Below are 19,389 nucleotides of genomic sequence, written 5' to 3'. Positions count from 1 at the left end.
GATACCATATTTTTAGATACTTCCCTCAATCAATTGAGGTTCTTCAGAAGTTTTAATTTATTTTGAGACGATTTAGGATTACCTATCAACCTTGCTAAGAGTGAGGTATTCAGAGTTCTTTTGACATCATAAGTGTTTTGGCCTTTAGGTGTTAATCAAATCATTCTGTTGGGTTGCTCCAAGGAGCATTTTAGAAGAGTAAAACCACTTGAGACCCAATCATCAAGAGAGTGAGTTGGCATCGTAACTCATGAAAGTCTAGGGTCTTATCATGATCAAAAGGGGTAAAAAGCCACTCTCATTGCAAACTTCCTATCTAGCACTCTAGTGTACTTTCTCCTTTTAAAAAAGAAAAAAAGAAGGTGAACAAATCAAATTTAGATAAGATGCTTTTATCTTCTTAGTGGACGATCATATATGTTCTCCTTTAAGATGTGAAAGGCTTTTGAAAAAGGATTTAAAATGTGTCACTTGAATTTAAAAGGTGTAACTGTTGCCTCATTTCCATATATGATGGATGTAGAGGGTAATCTTGGTACTTATGTAGATCATACACGTATCCTAACAAATTAAGTGGTATTTGGAGCGAGCCAATCCTGCCCAGCAATAGGGTAGACCAAGTTAGTAATGCCTGGTCAAAATGATGGGGCAGAACAATATTAAGAGTGATCAAGTCTACTTAGCAGGGTAGGCCTAATCCAGATATCTTGGAGGAGACCTTCCAGAAATCTTAGACTCAATCTCTGAGATCCCATTTCCATTTAGGATCCTCACAATCAGGGGATTCATCAGGATCACATCTCGATGAAAGAGGAAATCCTTATTTGAAGGGAGAACCTATAAATAGGGGAATCAATAGAGGTGAGGGGATCTTTTTGGCTTAGAGAGAAAGGGCTAAAACTATTATTTGATTAAAATACCGTTTTTCTTTGTAACTCTAATTTAGGCGTTAGAGGATCATTGGCAAGTAACACACTAGTGCTTATAAGAGAGATTGATGAGCTACTTCGGATCAGTAGGACAGGATCAATCAAGGTAAAACTCGATTATGCCTCACAGTGAATATTGTTCAAGTTAGTATCATTTCCTTTTCAATATTGACACCTTACAAATTTTTTAGTTACAAGAAAAGGATCATTTGATCACTAGCCTCTTTTGATGGGAAGCAATATATCTCTTGTGATTTTATTATAAATATTTTTCTTTTCGTACAAGAATTAGGAGTTTAAAAGAGTATTTTTTTTTTTTTGAACAACTTTCCTTTAAGCATGGAATTAGTTCATGTATGAGTAAAATTTAGTAACATGTCACCATTGTTAGTTAAAGCGCCCAGGGATATTTAATGAGAGAAAAAGGTTTGATTGCATGCGTTGGATATTAGGTTCAATAGTGAGTTGACCTGACATTGCATAGAGAATTGTTGATTTTCTAACTTGTATCTCGAGAAAATAAATCTAGGACAATCTATACACTGCCAAGTTAACTTAGTATTGAATCCAGTGTCCACCTCAAGTAATGTCGCATGACTCATAATGGGATTGTTAGCAAATGGAGTAACTTATTAACCCGACCTATAAAACATGAAGGACTTCAATTGTGGTCAAGTGTCCAAGATTGCTAATAATAAGTTGGGAGATGGGAGGGTATTTGCCACTTTGAAGGAGGACATAAGGATCAAAATCCAAAGATGATAATTTGGGAATGTTGCTTTTACTATAATTGATTATGAAATTCATAGAAAACAACAATCAAGATTATCATAAATCAATGAGGGAGATAAGAATGCGTCAATTATAGAAGAAGGTTTCTTAAAAGAGATTATACAAACAAAAAATATATATATATATATATATATATATATATATATTCAATATGATTTTTTTCAAGTAATTTGAATTAAAATTAACTGATTGTGTACCTAACTTAGAATTAAAATTATTTTATTTTGATTAATACAATCTTATGAAATTACAATGAAGATTTTTAAGCGGCTGGAAACAAACTCGAGAGGTGCTATTGCCACACCAACTTTTACTAACGCTACACCAACTTTGTACGATTCTGTGATGATTTATACTGGAATTGGTGTAGCATTAGTAAAAGTTGGCGTGACAGTAGTAGCTCTCTAAAAAATCACATTTTTTTCTCGCAAAAAAGGAGAAGAGAGACGAGACTCGAGAGAGCTAAAGAGCAGTATCTGAGTACGCAACAAAACCCTAACAAAGTGGGAGTTAAGATAACAATGGGGATTCTCTCTTGGTGGATAGGCAAAGACGTTCCCGCTACAAAAATGAAACAGAACCCAGACCCGAAACCCGATAAGTCAACCGAAAACCCCGAAATATCGGGCATGAATGGAGCCATGGAGATTCCTCGCCCCGCAGACGTAACGGTGTTCGAATTCGGGTCCGCTGCAGTTTCCACTGATAAGGTGACCCTTGCCGGGTATTGCCCGGTTTCCGAAGAACTCGAACCGTGTCGTTGGGAGATCTTACCCTCTACGGGATCCAATGCACCACAGTTTCGGGTAGTTTTCTGATAAATTGTTGTTTAAATGAAACAACCTTTTTTAGTTTTCTTCTATGGATTTTGTTTAATTGTCATTCGAGCTTAAAAATAGTTCAATTTTGATCAAAATGTGTTCATGGAGGGAAGTTATCCAGGTTTGAGACTATTATTGATTTTGATAGGAAGGCTAATGGGTTGATGTTTGCTTTGGATTTGAAATTATTTAGATTTTAATCGTCAACATTACTTCATTCTTGATTTTCTTTAAGTCTATTTTCAATAGTTTGAGGAATTCTCATACCATTTAGAGTAGTTTCAAATGGGAACATGTTTGTGGCCCTTAAAGTTAAGGGATTTAAATGTTCATCTTGTAAATCTAGTGATTCAAGGTAAGTGGCTTTGGTGAGCGACGAATGACCATGGTTTTAAATCTCGTCTGAGACCGAGGCGACTTGTCTGATACGTCTTGGTATTGTCCATGAACATGACGGATAGACAAGTCTAATGTATTGGACGAGATTTAAAATCACAGATCATTTTTCTTATCGTTGAACGAGATGATTTAAACGTATCAGAAAACTCGTCCGAGACGCCAAAAAGAGTTTTAAAACCATGGGAATGATACATGCCTTGACTAAAGATGTGGCTCAAGATAGATGTTAATGAATTATGGGATTTTTTTTATTTAATGCTTTGATAGATTAATGGGGTTTGTATTTGGTTAGTAGTTTTAGGTGATGGCTGCCCATAGAAGAATTTCGATGTTGAGTTGGTAGTGATGGTAAAGTTGTGTTTTAAGGAGATTTTTGTTGTGGTGGTGTTACTCTCCAAAGTCATATTGACAACAGTTGGAAAAAGTAGTTTAGATTGGTGGTTGTATATAAAAAGAAGTGATGGATAAGGATACATGATTCTGAAATATTTGTAGGGATGCCTGAAAAGACAGATATGGTTGGGAATTTGATTACAGATGGGTATTCTCTTGAAAGGGTACAATGAATTGTGTATTATAAAATGCAAGAATAGGGTGTAAAGATGGGTACATCACTTACTTGATAGTTATCATTTTTATTTATTTTTGGTTCTTTTTAACTTATTGATAGTTATTAGAAATGCTGGAATACCATCTCTAGGAAAGCTCTTATTGTTTTAAGCTATTCAGGTATATATTATAAAGTGTGGGAGATTGTAACCCCATGATCAAACCTCGAGCAATGCATGATTGTGTTATGCAGAGAAGGGCTCCTAAGTGAAGTTTATTTGTTGATAAGAGACACTTTCTTTAGGCCTACAAAGAATATGTGGTATGTGGGCTCCATTATTGACATCTTGTGCGATGTAGAATTTAAGCTTGGGAAATTTGCCGCTGAGAGGCTTTTGGAGTGGAATCTGAATTATATTGTGCTTTTGAATGCATATTACCTTTCTAGAAGGTTGAAGGGAGGCCCTGTGGTCATAAAGAAAAAGAAGCCCCTGTGATCATAAAAGAACCTTGAAAAGAAGGGATTTGGAATGCTTACTTTCAACTACTTGGATGGAAATCAAGAAACAGACTCATATTTATATTTCTAGAGAAAATCCAATGCTCAAACCAGGGAATATGTGAAATTAGAAAATTTCATATGAAGATAGCAAAAACAGTTATACTCCCAAAGAGAAATCTTCGCTTCCTGATTCAGTGAGATTTCAAAATACCCAAACTTAAAATTGGCAATTACTCTCTTGTGTTCGTTAGTTTATCAGATTCGATGTCATTGCAAGTACCCATAGTCAACAGATCTGTGGCAATTGTCATAAAGTGTAATTTTGATGAACAAGCTTGCTTGATGGGAGACCCCATTTCCAAGATGGAACGATGGGCTTAAAAAAATAGCAGAATCATAGAACTTGTTCGTGTTGGGATTACTTTCGTTTGTACAAATATTTGATCAAGAGACTGGAAATTGTCATCCAACAAACTTGCTGCAAATTTCTGTAAATATTCACTCTGCTATGGTTATGTATATTTTATAGTTAGCCATACTAATATCATTAGATAGCAATGATTATGATACTGTATTATTAGCAGCAACAATGCGACTCCCTTTTTATGCAATGCAACATGTGTTGGTTCCACCAGTTTTCTCCAATGAAAAAGTGGCGTGATATCAACGCATCTAACAACTTGCATTGCCCAAATAAAAGTTATTATAAGGAGTTATACTGTAGGCTCCAAAAGGACTTGGTATCAAAGACCCTCATTGGAGCTTTCCTTTATAATGAATGAATGACATGGATTCCATTCTATTTAATAAACATTTATCCATGCCATCAGTTTATTGATATTTGTTCATACAAGTTCAGGAATTTTGGGTGGCACATCATTTCCGTGAGAAGTATTACCTTCACCCATAGGATTCTTGGGAACTCTTATTTCCAAAAAGATTTCATCGTCGACAATTGCCTCTATTTTCCTCCAATCTGTATTTTCTGGCAGTTCAAGTCGCCGGGCATACCCAAATTCCCACCAGCGGCCACTTCTCCAGTCCTTTCCATCAGATTCTCGTTGTTGTTTCCATTGTCCACAGATCTCTACAACCTTCCCCTTTTCTACACATACTTGAGGATTATATTCCTTCACACCTGTTTTTTTTTAACAAATCATAGGTGTTAGGGGAGTTTTCAAAAGTCATGTGTGAAGGGTTTTATTTTATTTCTGTTTTTGAATAAGCTGAAGTTAAACTCATGACTTCGCAAACCCAATTGAAGCATAACTCACACTAGGTTCGCCTTGTTTGAAAACTTCATTTAACGATGACTTAAGGATAAATTTTTTCTACTTCTTGCATCTACTGCAGACGAAATTCATTTCAAATAGATTATCCTTCTTATCCTTCAATCAGAAATTGTGTCACTTGCTATACTCTGAATTCACGATCATTAAATTTCACCAATAAAGAGCGTGCAGAGTGCAGTGCACATCATGAACAAGTTAGGAACCGACGACCATTATATTTTAAGATTATGAATGAAACTAGAACAGTTACCTGGTAGTTGTGCTTTTAGCACGTATTCTGTATCTGTTTCAAACCAGTGGACAGTGCTGTGACCAAGTTCCGAAGGTCTGCTAACAAAATCTCTGACTCAAATTCCCATAGAGGAAAGGCATCAGATGGGTCGAAGAATTTCCCAAACAACAATGGACTGAACAGTGACCCCTCACCAAAAACCTTATGCACGATAGGATTACCTCGAGAGATAAAGGATTTGAACGTGTCTTCCCTCAATGGCACACACCATTTCTGTGGATTTTGTTCTTCCGACCGAACTTCAAGCTGCTTCTGGCTGGACATTGCCTATGAGAAGTTGAAAATTTTGGGAGTATTGATTAAGAAATATTGAAGTTTTATGCTTCTTATAGTGTGAAACCAACCTTTAGGAAAAGCAGTGGACAAATTCCTTTGGAATTTTTATGAGATTGAAAAGCAAAGAGAATATTTCTTTCTTTTTTTCCTGGAGCTTTCCCATTAGTAAGATTAGGTGTTTTAGCACACAGATTAGGTGTACCCATAGATGCCATGTGGCACCCCCATACTATTTCCATTTTTATTGATTTTAAGCAAGTTGTGCGTTTTAGTGAACGTGGCAGAATGAAAAAGTGACACTTGTTGTAGCATCCCACACTGAACTAAAATGGGGTATCTTGGTGGCACCATGAAGATATGTTGTGGGGATTCCTTGACTGCTTTCAGTAGGTAGGCTTATGATAGTTGTGGAGGTCTCTGATTTCTTATTTTTTTCCTTCTTGAGGTATATTAACGTCAGGATGTATTGAGAGGCTGAGAAGGAACTTCATTTCTTGGGGTTTTTGAATTGTGAGAGCAATACAAGCATTGTGCTACTAGATGAAGCCACACCCTAGATGGAAAGAGTCTTATTGCTAAGACTTGTTGGGGCCGACACACGAATGCCTTCCTAAGACAAAGCCAACTATGAACCCTATGCGACAATCTAACCATCTTATTTTCAACATTTTTTCTCGACATTAGCCCTTATGTAATTAGGACCCTCCAATCTGGTTGAGATTCTTTGTTGGGACCCCATCAAATACTGCATCTTGTGTTTGTGGTGGTCGTCATTTGTATGACATAGGCGCTAGACAAATGCAACCACGTCATCCTGATTTGATTCTTCTTCTTCTTTGTGTTATATTCTACTTAGCACTTGCCCTCCTTTTACTTTTCCTTTGATAACTTTCTAATATCATTACTGGAGATGCAGCACCCTTAAGTTTACAATTCTCAAAAATAACAAAGCTATCTTTTAAAATTTAGTCTGGAACTGCATTTTGGTGCTGTGGAACAACTTTTTCTGAAAAGAATGATTGACATTAACTTATTTAATGTCTGGGAATCACAACGCATTAAAAACTAATGGGTATGTAATAATGAGTCGCGATCCAGAACGGTGTCCCGTTGCTATAAAAACGTTATGTGTCTAAATGTCACATTTTTGTTGGGCTGCGTGAACGACTTGATTAGGAGCCCGGTATTTAAACAACAACTAAAACATGCCATGTAGACACGAGTCTTATTTTATAGGAACACGACACAGTATTGGATCCTGAGTCTTGTATAATTAGGGTTTGTAGCCCATAAAGGCATCTGTTCCTATCTGATTTACCAAGTTGGATTATTCAAATTGGTTGATGTTTAGAGCTGAATATTGGGTGATCAAGAAACATCATGTTAATAAATTGAATGTGATTGACACGAGCATTTTGAGATGGATAAATGAAAAAGATTTAAGAAATATAAAATTCTAAATGAATGCATTCGGGGAAATGTAGGAAGAGCTTCAATGTGTAAAAAAATTAAGAAAAACTTGACTAGATGGTTTGGGCATGTTTAACGAAGATTGATAATCTCAAGTTGGGGGAATTTTTTTCTAATTGAAACTTCTAAAATAGTGAGAGAAAGACCCAAAAGCACATGAAATTCACAATAATGAAAGATGCGGCGTGATAATTAAGTGTTCATATTTATCTTCGGAAAGTTTGTAAATCATCTCTAATGGAGTGATAATTAAGTGTAATCTATATCTATCTACATCAAGAACAAAAAATAAAAACACATACCCACTGTGAGGGAATCCCTAATCATCAATATGTGGTTCTATTATTGGAAAGATGGATGTCAGATGTAGTTAGGAGGAATCAATACCATTTAATAATATGAAGTATTATATTGAAAAAATTATATAGTTTTTTAATTTAAAAAGTAGATCAATAGATGCTTAGTCACAAAATCTTATTTTTATACAGCTTACAAACATACAAAAATTAATTATTTTATATCAAATGGCTCTAATACTTGGTTGAATCGGTGGATTTAATATTTTCTAATGATCATCCAAGTTACACCCATCTTGGATATAGGAGTCAATGTGATGGTCGATTCATATTGACCATCTTACCCTTAAAATTTTAAAACTATGATCAAACCAACCATTTGATATGATCAAAGCAATCATTAAGCAACAAAAGCACCAAAGCCACTCGGTGAGTATTTGAGTCTTAGTGACAACATGGCACACTTGACCTTGGTCATCAATGAGATACTAGTAAAAAATGTCTAAGGATTGAATATTTAGAGAGAGAAATTCGAAAAAAAATCCAAGGATTGCCACATAAATTAAAGTTTTAAGATGGAGGGCATTTTAGTCATCTTATTACTCTCTCAAAGAAGACCACAGTTAAGGGGTATATCAAATATTCACTAAAATCCGGAGGTGTTTTCCTCAAAATTTTATTACGTGCATCGCACGTGCTCCCTCCTTACTATATTTAATGCAAACGGATTTCAACGACAGAATCTTCTCCGCTCGTCTCCATTTGGCGCAAACAACTGAACTTGATCTTTCGAATGAACAAACATCCCAAAATAGTTCTTAAAAAATAAAAAATAAATTTTTTTTTTTCTCGGGTGCTTTTGTACCAATTTTTTTGAAGAAAATTAACACATTTTGGCATCTTTTATTTGATTTAATCGGAAGAAGATGCCAACACAGTCAACTTGATTCTATTCGAGAAGAATTGGTGATGTTTGGCCGAATAATGGAATTTTGATTCGTACGGTAGAAAAGATTCCAGGTCTTTCCAGCTCAATTTGATTGGTTTGGGTGGAAATTTGGATCGAATTTCAATCGGTTTGGTATTTTCTGACATCTTTATCTGAAATTTTCGAAGACAGAATAAGAGATGTTTACGAATATATCAAAGATCTACGGGATTTTAGGGTTAATTTGAGATTGAATCTTCGTTAAATCTTCAAAAATTGATTTGCTTTGAGCGGTATTTTACGTGATTTGCTTGTGATACGGCGTTATTGGAAGAGATTGAGAAGCGGGGGACATTTCGATAGACAGAGCCTGCAAAAGAGACTCAGATATCGATGAAATGAGAAGTATTGATGGGTGCGAGAAGAATCGATTGTGTTATTGCTTTTGTAATCTTGCTTTGTGCTTTGGCGACAAGAAGTTCGGAAGGAAGGAAGAGATCAGAGAACAAGAATTGGTTCTTGACCAATCAAGCTTCTCCAGAGATAGATGAAAATATGGTAAGAGCCTTAACCTTTCTGTGTGTTTCATTCTGATTTTTTTTAATGTTCTATAAGCTATTTTGATTAGCATTTCTGATGGAAGCACTGTTTTTGGTTTTTGTTTAAAAATTGCAACTTTTTTTTTTTTACTTAGATAATTTGATTGTTCACATATTGCTTTCTGTTACAATTTTGATAATTAGGGTTGGGATGGATGGAATTTCCTCTCGATTTTTTTGGATCGTATGGAAATAGAGGGATTATGATGGTTAGGTGCTGTGAATCACACTACAATGAACACAAAGAGAGATCTGAAATCTTTTTAGAAAATAATAAATAATGTGTCTAACTTTAGTATATATAAGGGAGTAGAGACTCCAATGTTTTGGTCACAATGATTCTTTTGAAACCATCACAGCTATCTTGAACCAACACACCTATTCAATGTGTCTGGATTCATCACAATTTTCTTGAACCAACACAACTATCTAATGTGTTTAGATTGTATTCAACGCATCTGGATGCATAATAATAGGATGATCCCATCCTTTAATTGCACCCTTTCAGATTCCTTTGAGCTACACTATAGTGGGAAATTATCCCACATGTACTCATTTCAGTTTGATCACTAACATGGCCCTGCAGATTTTACTCCAAAATGTTTGTTATTTGTGTTAATAGCTTTGCCCTTTTCTCAAAATTTTGAGACTTTTCGGAGACTATGCAATGACATCAGAAACATTAGATGGGGATTAAAATGATTAGTAACGAAGTTTTAGGGAACATGTGCGATAGCTTTGTACTTCATAGTGCATGGCACATAAAGTTAGCTTGTCTTACTTTCGTTTTATAAAATTTTCCTTTTAATTGGATTGGTGCTGCGTCTGTCACATAGCATTCCAAAAGCGCACCTCCACAAGTATTAGGACTTCAAGCACTTCGAAGTTCTTTTTTAATGGTCTTGCTAACCATTTCATTAACATATTTGTTATATGTTTTTATCCCTTAAAAATGAACAAAGATCAGTATATCTCTTCATATTGGACTTTCCTTGCTATTCATGAAACGCCTCAGTTTGAGGTTGTGTACCTCATGAACATGATCAATTGGAACCTTTCCTCTACAAGATCTTCTGTGTGTGAAACAGCGAAGCAGTAAAGAGAATAGACTTGTACACAACACAATGATTTACATGGTTCGGCAGTGTGCCTACATCCACGGATCAGATAAAAAACAATTACTATTTTCTTTCCCTTGGTTTTACAGCCCTAGAGATCTCTATTTATAAAACCGGGAGTTGCTAACGTGTCTATCTCCCCAAAATAGAAACCCTCAAAATTTTCTTTTAAAAAAAAAAAAACTGAAGAAAATATATTACGTAATTGCCTTTTTAGTAACCCTAAAAAAATTGGTACTGGGACTCTGCCCCTGATCCCCTGGGAAGGGGGTGACAGGGGGTACTACTTGCTACACCCCTGCAACTCAGCGTACTGCCAACAGAATACAAGACATTTACACAACACCGTGAAGGTGTTTTAACCACAGGTTTGGTCATGCCAGACTCCTATCATTATTTTACTCCATAAGCACTACATGACTTATTAATTCGAATTTTATGAAATCCTACGACTGCTGGCGGAACAGTTATGGATTAATTGCAGGTTAGATTTGATACACAAGAAAGAAATTTTCGAAGGTTTTGAATTATGTTGGCCAGAGGAAATGCCTACTGGATCCAAGGATACCGACTCAAAATCACGTTCAATAGAGAAAGCTATCAATGTCTTGCCTCCCCGGATGAAACAAACACTTTTGGATTGTTTACAGAAACACGATATTCCATATCAAATTTCCGGAGAAGAGAATGGTTCTAAGAATTGGTTCATGAAGCACATTGAGTCCTTTTTTGGTTGGTCTGATACTTCAAGGCGATATCTAGGCGAAGATTCGCTTCCTTCCCCGGCACCTGACCCTACATTTCAACCACCAATTTATGCTCCTGAACCATCTTCTGATCCGCCAACTGTCATTTCCGAGGTTCCTAATTCTCAGCCCCCTACTGAGGCTCCAAGTGAACCATTTTCTCCACCAGCTGATGCACATTCTTCTGTAAGCCCAAATTCGGGTCCACATCGACCATCAAAGAAGCACCATAACCAGAGACCAATTGTTGTTGCTGTCGCTGTAATGGCAGCCGGGGCGTTTCTTTTTGCTGCTCTACTCTTTTATTGCTGTTGTAAAAGTAGAAAAAACACTGACCCAATGTATGGTGATAAGGATGAGAGGCCCTTTCTCACCTTAAGTTTAAGTGACTTCTCTGTTGGTATGTTTATAGTTCTACGACCTTCGTTATTATAGTCTTCAGTGGCTAATTGTCATTCTGAGTTTTTTGTTAAACCTTGAACTGTTCAGATTCTTCGAAGTCTGCTTTGGGATTGACTTCATCATTGGATAACAATTTGTCCATTAAAGGCAATAATTTTCATGATTCCTCTCAAGCCGAAGCTCCATCATCAGGACCAACCGCAATTGCTGCATCGAGCAATGTTGCAGCGCCTCCTCTTCTTCTGAAGCTTCCTCCTGGCAGGGCTGGTCCTCCCCCTCCGGGCCTTCCTCCTCCGGACCCACCTCCACCTGGACCACCTCCTCCTCCTCCACCTATTCCTTCTGGCACCAAACCCGGTCCTCGTCCACCACCACCACCAAAGGGTGCTTTGCCTCCACCTCGTGCACCACAACCATTTTCTATTAAGACGAAAGTGAATCAGCCTTCATCCCTTGGGCCAAACCATCCAGGAAATTCTGCCTCTGGTGTTGAAGCTGACGCTCCAAAAACAAAGTTAAAGCCGTTCTTCTGGGACAAAGTTCTTGCAAACCCAGATACTTCAATGGTTTGGCATCAGATTAGTTCGGGTTCATTCCAGTAATGCTCTAAATCTACCTCCTTCACTTTTCTTTAACGATTGATGGCCATGACAGACTATTTATTCTGAACTTTACAGGTTCAATGAGGAGATGATGGAAGATCTATTTGGTTATGCCGCCGCTGATAAAAACAAAAATGAACGCAAGAAAGAGTTATCATCCCAAGATCCTTGTATGCAGTATATTCAGATTATTGATTCTAAAAAGGCACAAAATTTATCAATTCTTCTACGAGCATTGAACGTGACAACAGAAGAAGTCTGTGATGCACTCCAGGAAGGTAATATTCTAGTCTTTGTTACTTCAGAAAAAAAATAAAAATTGCAAACAAATGTAATTATTATGTAGAAGTGAATTCTCTTGAAGAACAGAAGTCACTTGGATTACTTATTTGCATTGGGTTTTAATGCTTCAACAACATGTTCTGACTATCTTAACTACAAATCAGGAAATGAGATTCCAGCAGAGCTGCTTCAAACTTTGTTGAAGATGGCACCAACAGTGGAAGAAGAGCTGAAGCTTAGACTCTATAGTGGTGAGCTCTCCCAACTAGGGCCTGCTGAGAGGTTCCTAAAAATCTTGGTTGACATTCCTTTTGCTTTTAAACGAATGGATTCATTGCTTTTCATGAGTTCTCTTCAAGAGGAAATCTCGGGCATCAAGGAGTCTTTTGCAACTTTAGAGGTATGACTTTAGATCATTCAATTGGATGTTTTATAGATTTTGTATTTTAAGGAAGATGTGTGTCAATGGAAACATATCAGAATATTATTCCAAAAAATCAAGGTTGATACTGAAAATCTGAAATTACATGACACATTGTTAGATTCCATCCTTTGGCACACCAAGAGAGAATTTATTGTGCTGTTTTGTTAGTGAAGGATGCAAAGGGCGTAATTCAAATTCTGATTTTTTTTATTTTATGTTTTCTTGATTAGCAACTAGTTGTGTTATTCCAATCTTACGTGACAGGTAGCCTGCAAGGAACTCAGAAGCAGTCGGCTTTTCCTTAAACTCTTGGAAGCCGTTCTCAAAACTGGCAATCGCATGAATGACGGTACCTTCCGTGGTGGTGCACATGCATTCAAGCTTGACACACTCTTGAAACTGGCCGATGTTAAAGGAATTGATGGAAAGACTACACTTTTGAACTTTGTTGTCCAAGAGATCATACGTTCTGAGGGTGTACGGGCTGCCCGTGTGGCCAGAGAAAGCCAGAGCATCTCCAGCATGAAATCAGATTACCTTGTTGAGGATTCTCCACATGAAACAGAATTCCACTATCGCACCCTTGGTCTTGAAGCGGTTTCGGGTTTGGGTGGTGAACTTGAGAACGTTAGGAAGGCGGCAGTGTTGGATGCTGATGGCTTAACCGGCACAGTGTCGAAACTCGGCCATGCATTAGTAAAGACAAGGGACTTCGTGAACTCAGATATGAAGAGTATGGAGGAAGACAACAAGTTTTATCTCAGGCTCACGACTTTTGTAGAGTGTGCGGAGGTTGAAATCACATGGCTTCTGAAAGAAGAAAAGAGGATAATGGCTTTGGTAAAGAGCACTGTCGATTACTTCCATGGCAGTGCAGGGAAGGATGAGGGCTTGCGTTTGTTTGTAATTGTTCGAGATTTCCTGATAATGTTAGACAAGGCATGCAAGGACGTTAGAGAGTCAACAAAGAAGTTGGAAAGAGTGTCTCGAAATAAGGAGACTCCATCAGTGCCAGCTTCTCCAGATTTCCGTCAGTCACCTTCTCCTAATTTTCATCAGCGGCTCTTTCCTGCAATAATGGGTCAGAGGATGGATAGCTCTAGTTCTGATGATGAATGAGCGGTCTTATTAGCTTTTGTTGGCAAGAGGTATGTATGATTCTTTGGCTTGAAAGCTGATGGTCGTTATCTTTTTCACAATCTGTAGTTTCAGTGCCATCAAAGCTTTGCCGACACAATGTCCAAGCCACCATTTTTTCTGGTCGGGACCCTCAAGATCTGAAACATGGCTCAAACATGAGATAGCCAACGTAAACTTAGTTTTTGAATTTTAACTACACATTGTTGATAAATTAATATAATTTTAATTATATACCCATACATATGCATCTCTCCAAGTTTTTGGGATCAGCCTTTGATGATGTTGTTGCACGTATGTATATGTACTTAGTTTCGAGAATAGATTTGATTCTTCTTCTTTTTTTTAATATATGAAGGCACAACTATTATGCTTTATGGAGCTGAATATTGGCTGTCGATAAACAATACATGCATATATTATTATGCATAGAAGAAATGCAGATGCCGAGATCGATGATTGATAAAACTAGGAAAGATAAAATTAGAAATAAACACAATCTAAAAAATGCAGGATCCTTGTATTTGTATTCTGTTTCCATGCATCATAGATCCATACTCTTAGCTTCTTCATTGAGAAGGCATGCACTGCAGGAGCCAAAATCTTACTTTCAAAAGGAGTAACCTAATATGGTTGCCATAACTCTTCTTACTAAGCAACAACTGTACCTTATTGGCTGTTATGCTGTATGAACACGTCTTCTTCTCCTTTTTCAGGTGGCTTTAAAAACTCAGTTGGTGAAAGTTCTTCGAAAGCTGCACAGAAATATGATTGTATCAGCTTCTGTCCAGCAGCAACATAATCTTTAATTTAATTCATTGCTTGATTCTTTTGTAAATGCTTCTTGTGATTGATAAAAATCAGTTATTCAAGAACCATCGATCGAGAGGGAGGATTACAAGTCCATCACATATGCACTTCTTGCATTAGCTTCAACGTCGGTGAAACAAACCAACAGAGTATAAACTCATCACCCATCCGTTGGAGGAGACAGAGACTCAACATGCATTTGGTCAATATTTTACTTTGATATGGACTTTGTTGGGTCCCAACTTATGCATGTAAAGTTAGAAGTAATTCTTTTTTTTTTAATTATAAATTTGAAAACAAGGATATTCCTTTGAACTTTGAAGTGTAGAACTTAGCTTAGTGAAAATTGTTGGATTATGAGAATTTTATAGTGGCACATTCTTCCAGTTATTTGTAATTTTTTGGGATGCACTTGTAGACATGAGAATGTTTATCTTTGAACCTCAATGCTACATTGTTTGGAGTCGCCACCATTCTTTTTTGGAAATAGATGTGAATGGGCACCCGAATTGATTCTTTTGAAAACCATTTTTTCATGGCATTGTAGTGACTCTCATGTATTGGAAAGAGCAAGCTCTACCTAAGATTTAGGTAAGGGGAGTCGGTTAGAGAATGGGGAAAGCACCCCATTCTCTCCGCCTAAAGTGTTTACCTTTAGATTTGGCCATTTTTTAAGAAGATTAGTATAACAAATAGAATGCATGGGATGCATGAAATAGGTGAGTGCACATGGTGTGTATGTACCTCTTTGAAAGAGGATTTGATGTTGGTGTTGACATAAGAAATATCTTATGGGAGAAGATATTCTATGGAGTCAACACACCTTTGCATGAGTTGATATGCTGGTTTAGGATTTTAGAGAAATTTCATAAATGAAGTTTTCTTAGATCTATAACCTTAATGCATGCATACTTAGCTAGAAACTTAATGTTTTAACCCCATCAAGAGAGTTACCCATTTCTTCATCATAGCTAAACATGTGTGATGTGTGTGCATAGTGTACATTATGATGCATGATATGAGAATGAGTTAAAAAGGGCTTCAACCTTCATCCTTTCCACCAAACCGCCTCAAGCATTCCATGCCCAAGGTTGAGGTTCAATCTACTTGGAATGAAGGAGGGTTTTCCATCACATCCTAAATGTTTCTAAAAAGAAAAAAAGAGGGATAGAAGAAGAAGATGCAAGTTAAAACATAAATAACAACTAATATACCCACCTTGTCCCCTTGGAGGTCTTGAATGAACTTGAGCTTGAAAAATGAACTTAAGAGTTGAAGGATGTAGTTGAAGATTGAGAGGGTTGGAGGTTGAGAAATGAGAGATGAGTAGAAATTTAGGTAGAATTTTTAGGTTGAAAAATGGGGGCTTGAGAGCATGAATTGTTCATAGAAAATGAGGGTATTTATAAAGTTTTTAGAGAACTTTTGGGGATAAGTGGTCCAACCCTAAAAATAATGAAAATTGACATAAGGTTTAGGTTATTTCTTTTTGGATTTTTTATTTGTTTGAGGGCAAAGATGACATTTGTAAAGAAACCCTAAAAGCATTCTTTGATCTTTGATTTTTTGATAAATAAAGGTGAGAGAACAAAAAGTACTTTTGGGAGGATGAATAAGGGAGTGACATGTGTAAAGGTGGAGTAGTAAGTGAAAAATAGACATTGGTTCATTTGTAAATAACTCATAAAGCAAGGGTGAAAGTATAATTTTGAAATAGACCAATTGGAGAACAAAAGTACTTTTGGGAGGGTGAGTAGGAGAATGACATGTGTAAAGGTGAAGTGGTAGGTGAAAAGTAGACCTTGGTTCATTTGTAAATAACTCATAAAGCAAGGGTGGAAGTATAATTTTGAAATGGACTAATGAGAGAATTCCATGTATGTACTTGAAGATTCTCACATTTTGAGGGTATGATTGGAAATTCTCTCAAAAAGTATCTTTTTGATTTGACTAACCTTTTTGGAAAGGGCATTCTTAAATTTTCACAAGGAAGAGTTGACACTCCAATTAGATAATGCATTGAGTATTGAGGGCTTATGAGAGATCAACATGTGTCATCTTTTGGGAGGTGTGAGAGAATGGACTTAGAAATAGCATGGTGTTGGGTTTAGAATGGACTTGCTTTTGGGTTTAGGATATGGACTTGGGTTTGGGCTTAGAATATGGACTTGAATTTTGGACTTGGGTTAGGTTGGAGAATGGATAAAGGTTGGATCGGATCATAGAAGTAAGTAGAATTGGCTTGGATTAGGGACAAGGTATGGGTATGCAAAAATAATATGAGATGATGCATGTATGCATGACTAATGTTACCAAGTGGCAATGCGGTCCCGTTGAGAGGTTCGAATTCTAAATTGAAATCCATTCGAGGAAATTCGAATTTTTCTAACGGGTTCGTGCAAATTGGGGTGTCTACATCACCTTTTTTTCATTTTTTTTGTGTCACTTTTCACTTTTCTTTTAGGTTGCCAATTCACATGATCATCATTTTTCATTCTTTTCTTTTAAAGACGAGTCGTGATTTTCTAACTACCCCCTCTACTCACCTGACATGGCATGTGACTGAACCGTGTATTTTCCTTTTCTAGGGATGCACAACTGCACACATCCCCATAACACATGTGCATCCCAGTGAAAGAAAATCTACAGTTCTATTACATGCCACGTTAGGAGAGTAGAGGGCGAAGTATGTCAGAGTGGAGTCAGAAAATCATTATTCTTTAAAGATACCAGCATACCACTGTGGTTGGGTGGATTAGATTTGAGCTAGGTATTCATGTGGAAGGATAACATCTTTGTAAATCTTTCTTGATGGGTTGGAAATTTCAGATTGTGCTGATTTTTTGTAAATCATAGATATCGTCCTCACAAAAAATCAGCCTAATATGAAACTTTTAAGTCATATAGGACAAATTTTGTCAAGCAACGTTGTTGTTCCTAAGATTATCAGCCGCTACCCATGGAGACCATTGTATCAGTCGTATGGGAGAAGATAAATGCAATGAATAGAGAACAAATGGGGATGGGGAACCTAAGGAAGAAGAGTAAAGTTTTTATTATTATTTGGGGTACTAGAACCTCATTATAGTTTCAATGAGATACAAAAAATTGATAAAATATTCATCTCTTTCGGCCTGGAAAAGATTTTATCTTTTTAGATTGAAGGTGTGGAAAATACTGTTATGTGGGTTCTGATCATTTCTTGGTATTCAATTCTGGCATCTTTTTTAACTTCACGCCTCGTTGTGTTGTGTGTAGATCTTAAGAGAAACTCCAATGCAATAACCATCCGACTCTCCATTCCCCCTCTCAATTACTATTTTGGAGTGTCAAAACCCTTTTATGTGTTTCCAACACAATATCCATCTCTCTCTCTTTCTCTCTAATATAGAGATCCAATAGCCATTTTGGAGAGGGAATTTGGGAATCTCCAAGTTTTGCTCCAAAGAGACCTCGTGATTGTTGAGATAGTTTCTTGGTTGTTGGTGGTAAATTCTTGACCGTTGGAAAAACATATATTAATGGATAGCATGGTAGGATTGCATACACCTTTAAATATCCAAAATGGTTATCCATAACAAATGGAGAGCCATTTTAGATATTCGCATGGAGTTGCTTTAAGAATGATAAATTGTGTTTAATTCTTCAAATGCATCTAGAGTAAGCACTTGTCTAGTAATTAAAAGTCAAGCAGTGTCGAACTAATTAATTAAGCTTATTAAATATCTCAAAATAGTTTCAATATTTTATTATTTAAAAATAAAAGTAGTTAATAAGAACAATATGTGAAAAACAAAGTGTGATACGATGAGATTGAATGCAATGATGGGTATGCGTTATAGGAAAATGTAGGGGACAATTCCACCTTTTAGGACCCGAACCATCAGTAAAATACCACTATAGAAGAGTTAGAATTTCATTATTAAAAGTCAATTAGCATCTTATTTATTTTGTTTGGGTGGGTCGAATTAGAAAATAAACTCATTGAATATCTCAAAATAGTTTCAATATTTTATTATTTCAAGAATGAGCTAAGTAGTTGCACATCAATAGTCATTGGAAAATAATTTATTTTGAGCTTGATCCAAGGGTTTGAAAATGGATGGTTACTGAACTTCCATTTAACTTTCAAACTTAAAATTGAAATTCAACAGTGAAAAATAACATTTTTTGAAAATTATTTCTTTCAAAGTTTCTAGAATTTTATCCTCTACAACCCTAAAGCATCATATCATGGTTTTTGGTGTCAGAAGGTGAGCCCAAGGACTTTTAATAAGGGTGAAATCCCTACTAACTTAGTAAGTTGGACTCTTAATTTTTTTAAGAGCAATCATCAAGAATGTAAAGGAAAGAAAATTAAGTAGTGGAGTGCAATTGGTATTGGATGGTGTGCAACTACTGAGTAGTCGGTCCCTTTCAAAAATGGTTTCATGAGCGAGTCAACTCGAAATACAATCGCTCATCAAGTTTTAAAACGAGATTGAATCAGAAACCATAGTGGGGATTTTTTACTCCTCTTAATAAAGGAATTGAGGGTAGTTTCGCCATTTTAGAATAAAATCCACAAAAGAAGATCTTCGGATCATTATTATGACCTTCATCGGACCGTCTAAAAGAAAATTAAACTAACGGTCACAGATTTCGATCCGCGTCATTACTTCCTATTGGCCAAAATTTCTCCAAAGTCCAAACAACAGCTATAAATATGACACGAGAATTACTA

General features: G+C 36.5%; 2 protein-coding genes across 2 annotated transcripts; one reads left to right on the top strand and one right to left on the bottom strand.

Moving 5' to 3' along the window:
- Positions 1–4,705: 4,705 nt before the first annotated feature.
- LOC147390248 (HSP20-like chaperones superfamily protein) lies at positions 4,706–5,946 on the bottom strand. The gene is given in 3 exon segments (XM_086460164.1): positions 4,706–5,130; positions 5,535–5,603; positions 5,606–5,946. Coding segments are annotated over 3 exon segments (597 nt in total). The 5' UTR covers positions 5,841–5,946; the 3' UTR covers positions 4,706–4,837.
- Positions 5,947–8,363: 2,417 nt separating this feature from the next.
- Positions 8,364–15,090, top strand: LOC147390247 (formin-like protein 3). Its single transcript, XM_086459416.1, has 7 exons — positions 8,364–9,104; positions 10,731–11,409; positions 11,499–12,009; positions 12,089–12,291; positions 12,460–12,695; positions 12,984–13,867; positions 14,573–15,090. Exons 1-6 carry the CDS (start codon positions 8,958–8,960, stop codon positions 13,836–13,838), a joined length of 2,631 nt encoding a protein of 876 aa, XP_086315542.1. The 5' UTR covers positions 8,364–8,957; the 3' UTR covers positions 13,839–13,867; positions 14,573–15,090.
- Positions 15,091–19,389: the final 4,299 nt, after the last annotated feature.

Source organism: Akebia trifoliata, chromosome 11, assembly GCF_017979445.1.
Source record: "Akebia trifoliata isolate Shusen 1 chromosome 11, ASM1797944v1, whole genome shotgun sequence".
Lineage (NCBI taxonomy): Eukaryota > Viridiplantae > Streptophyta > Magnoliopsida > Ranunculales > Lardizabalaceae > Akebia > Akebia trifoliata.
Note: the sequence above shows the minus strand (reverse complement) of the source record. Positions and strands in the feature narration are given on the sequence as shown.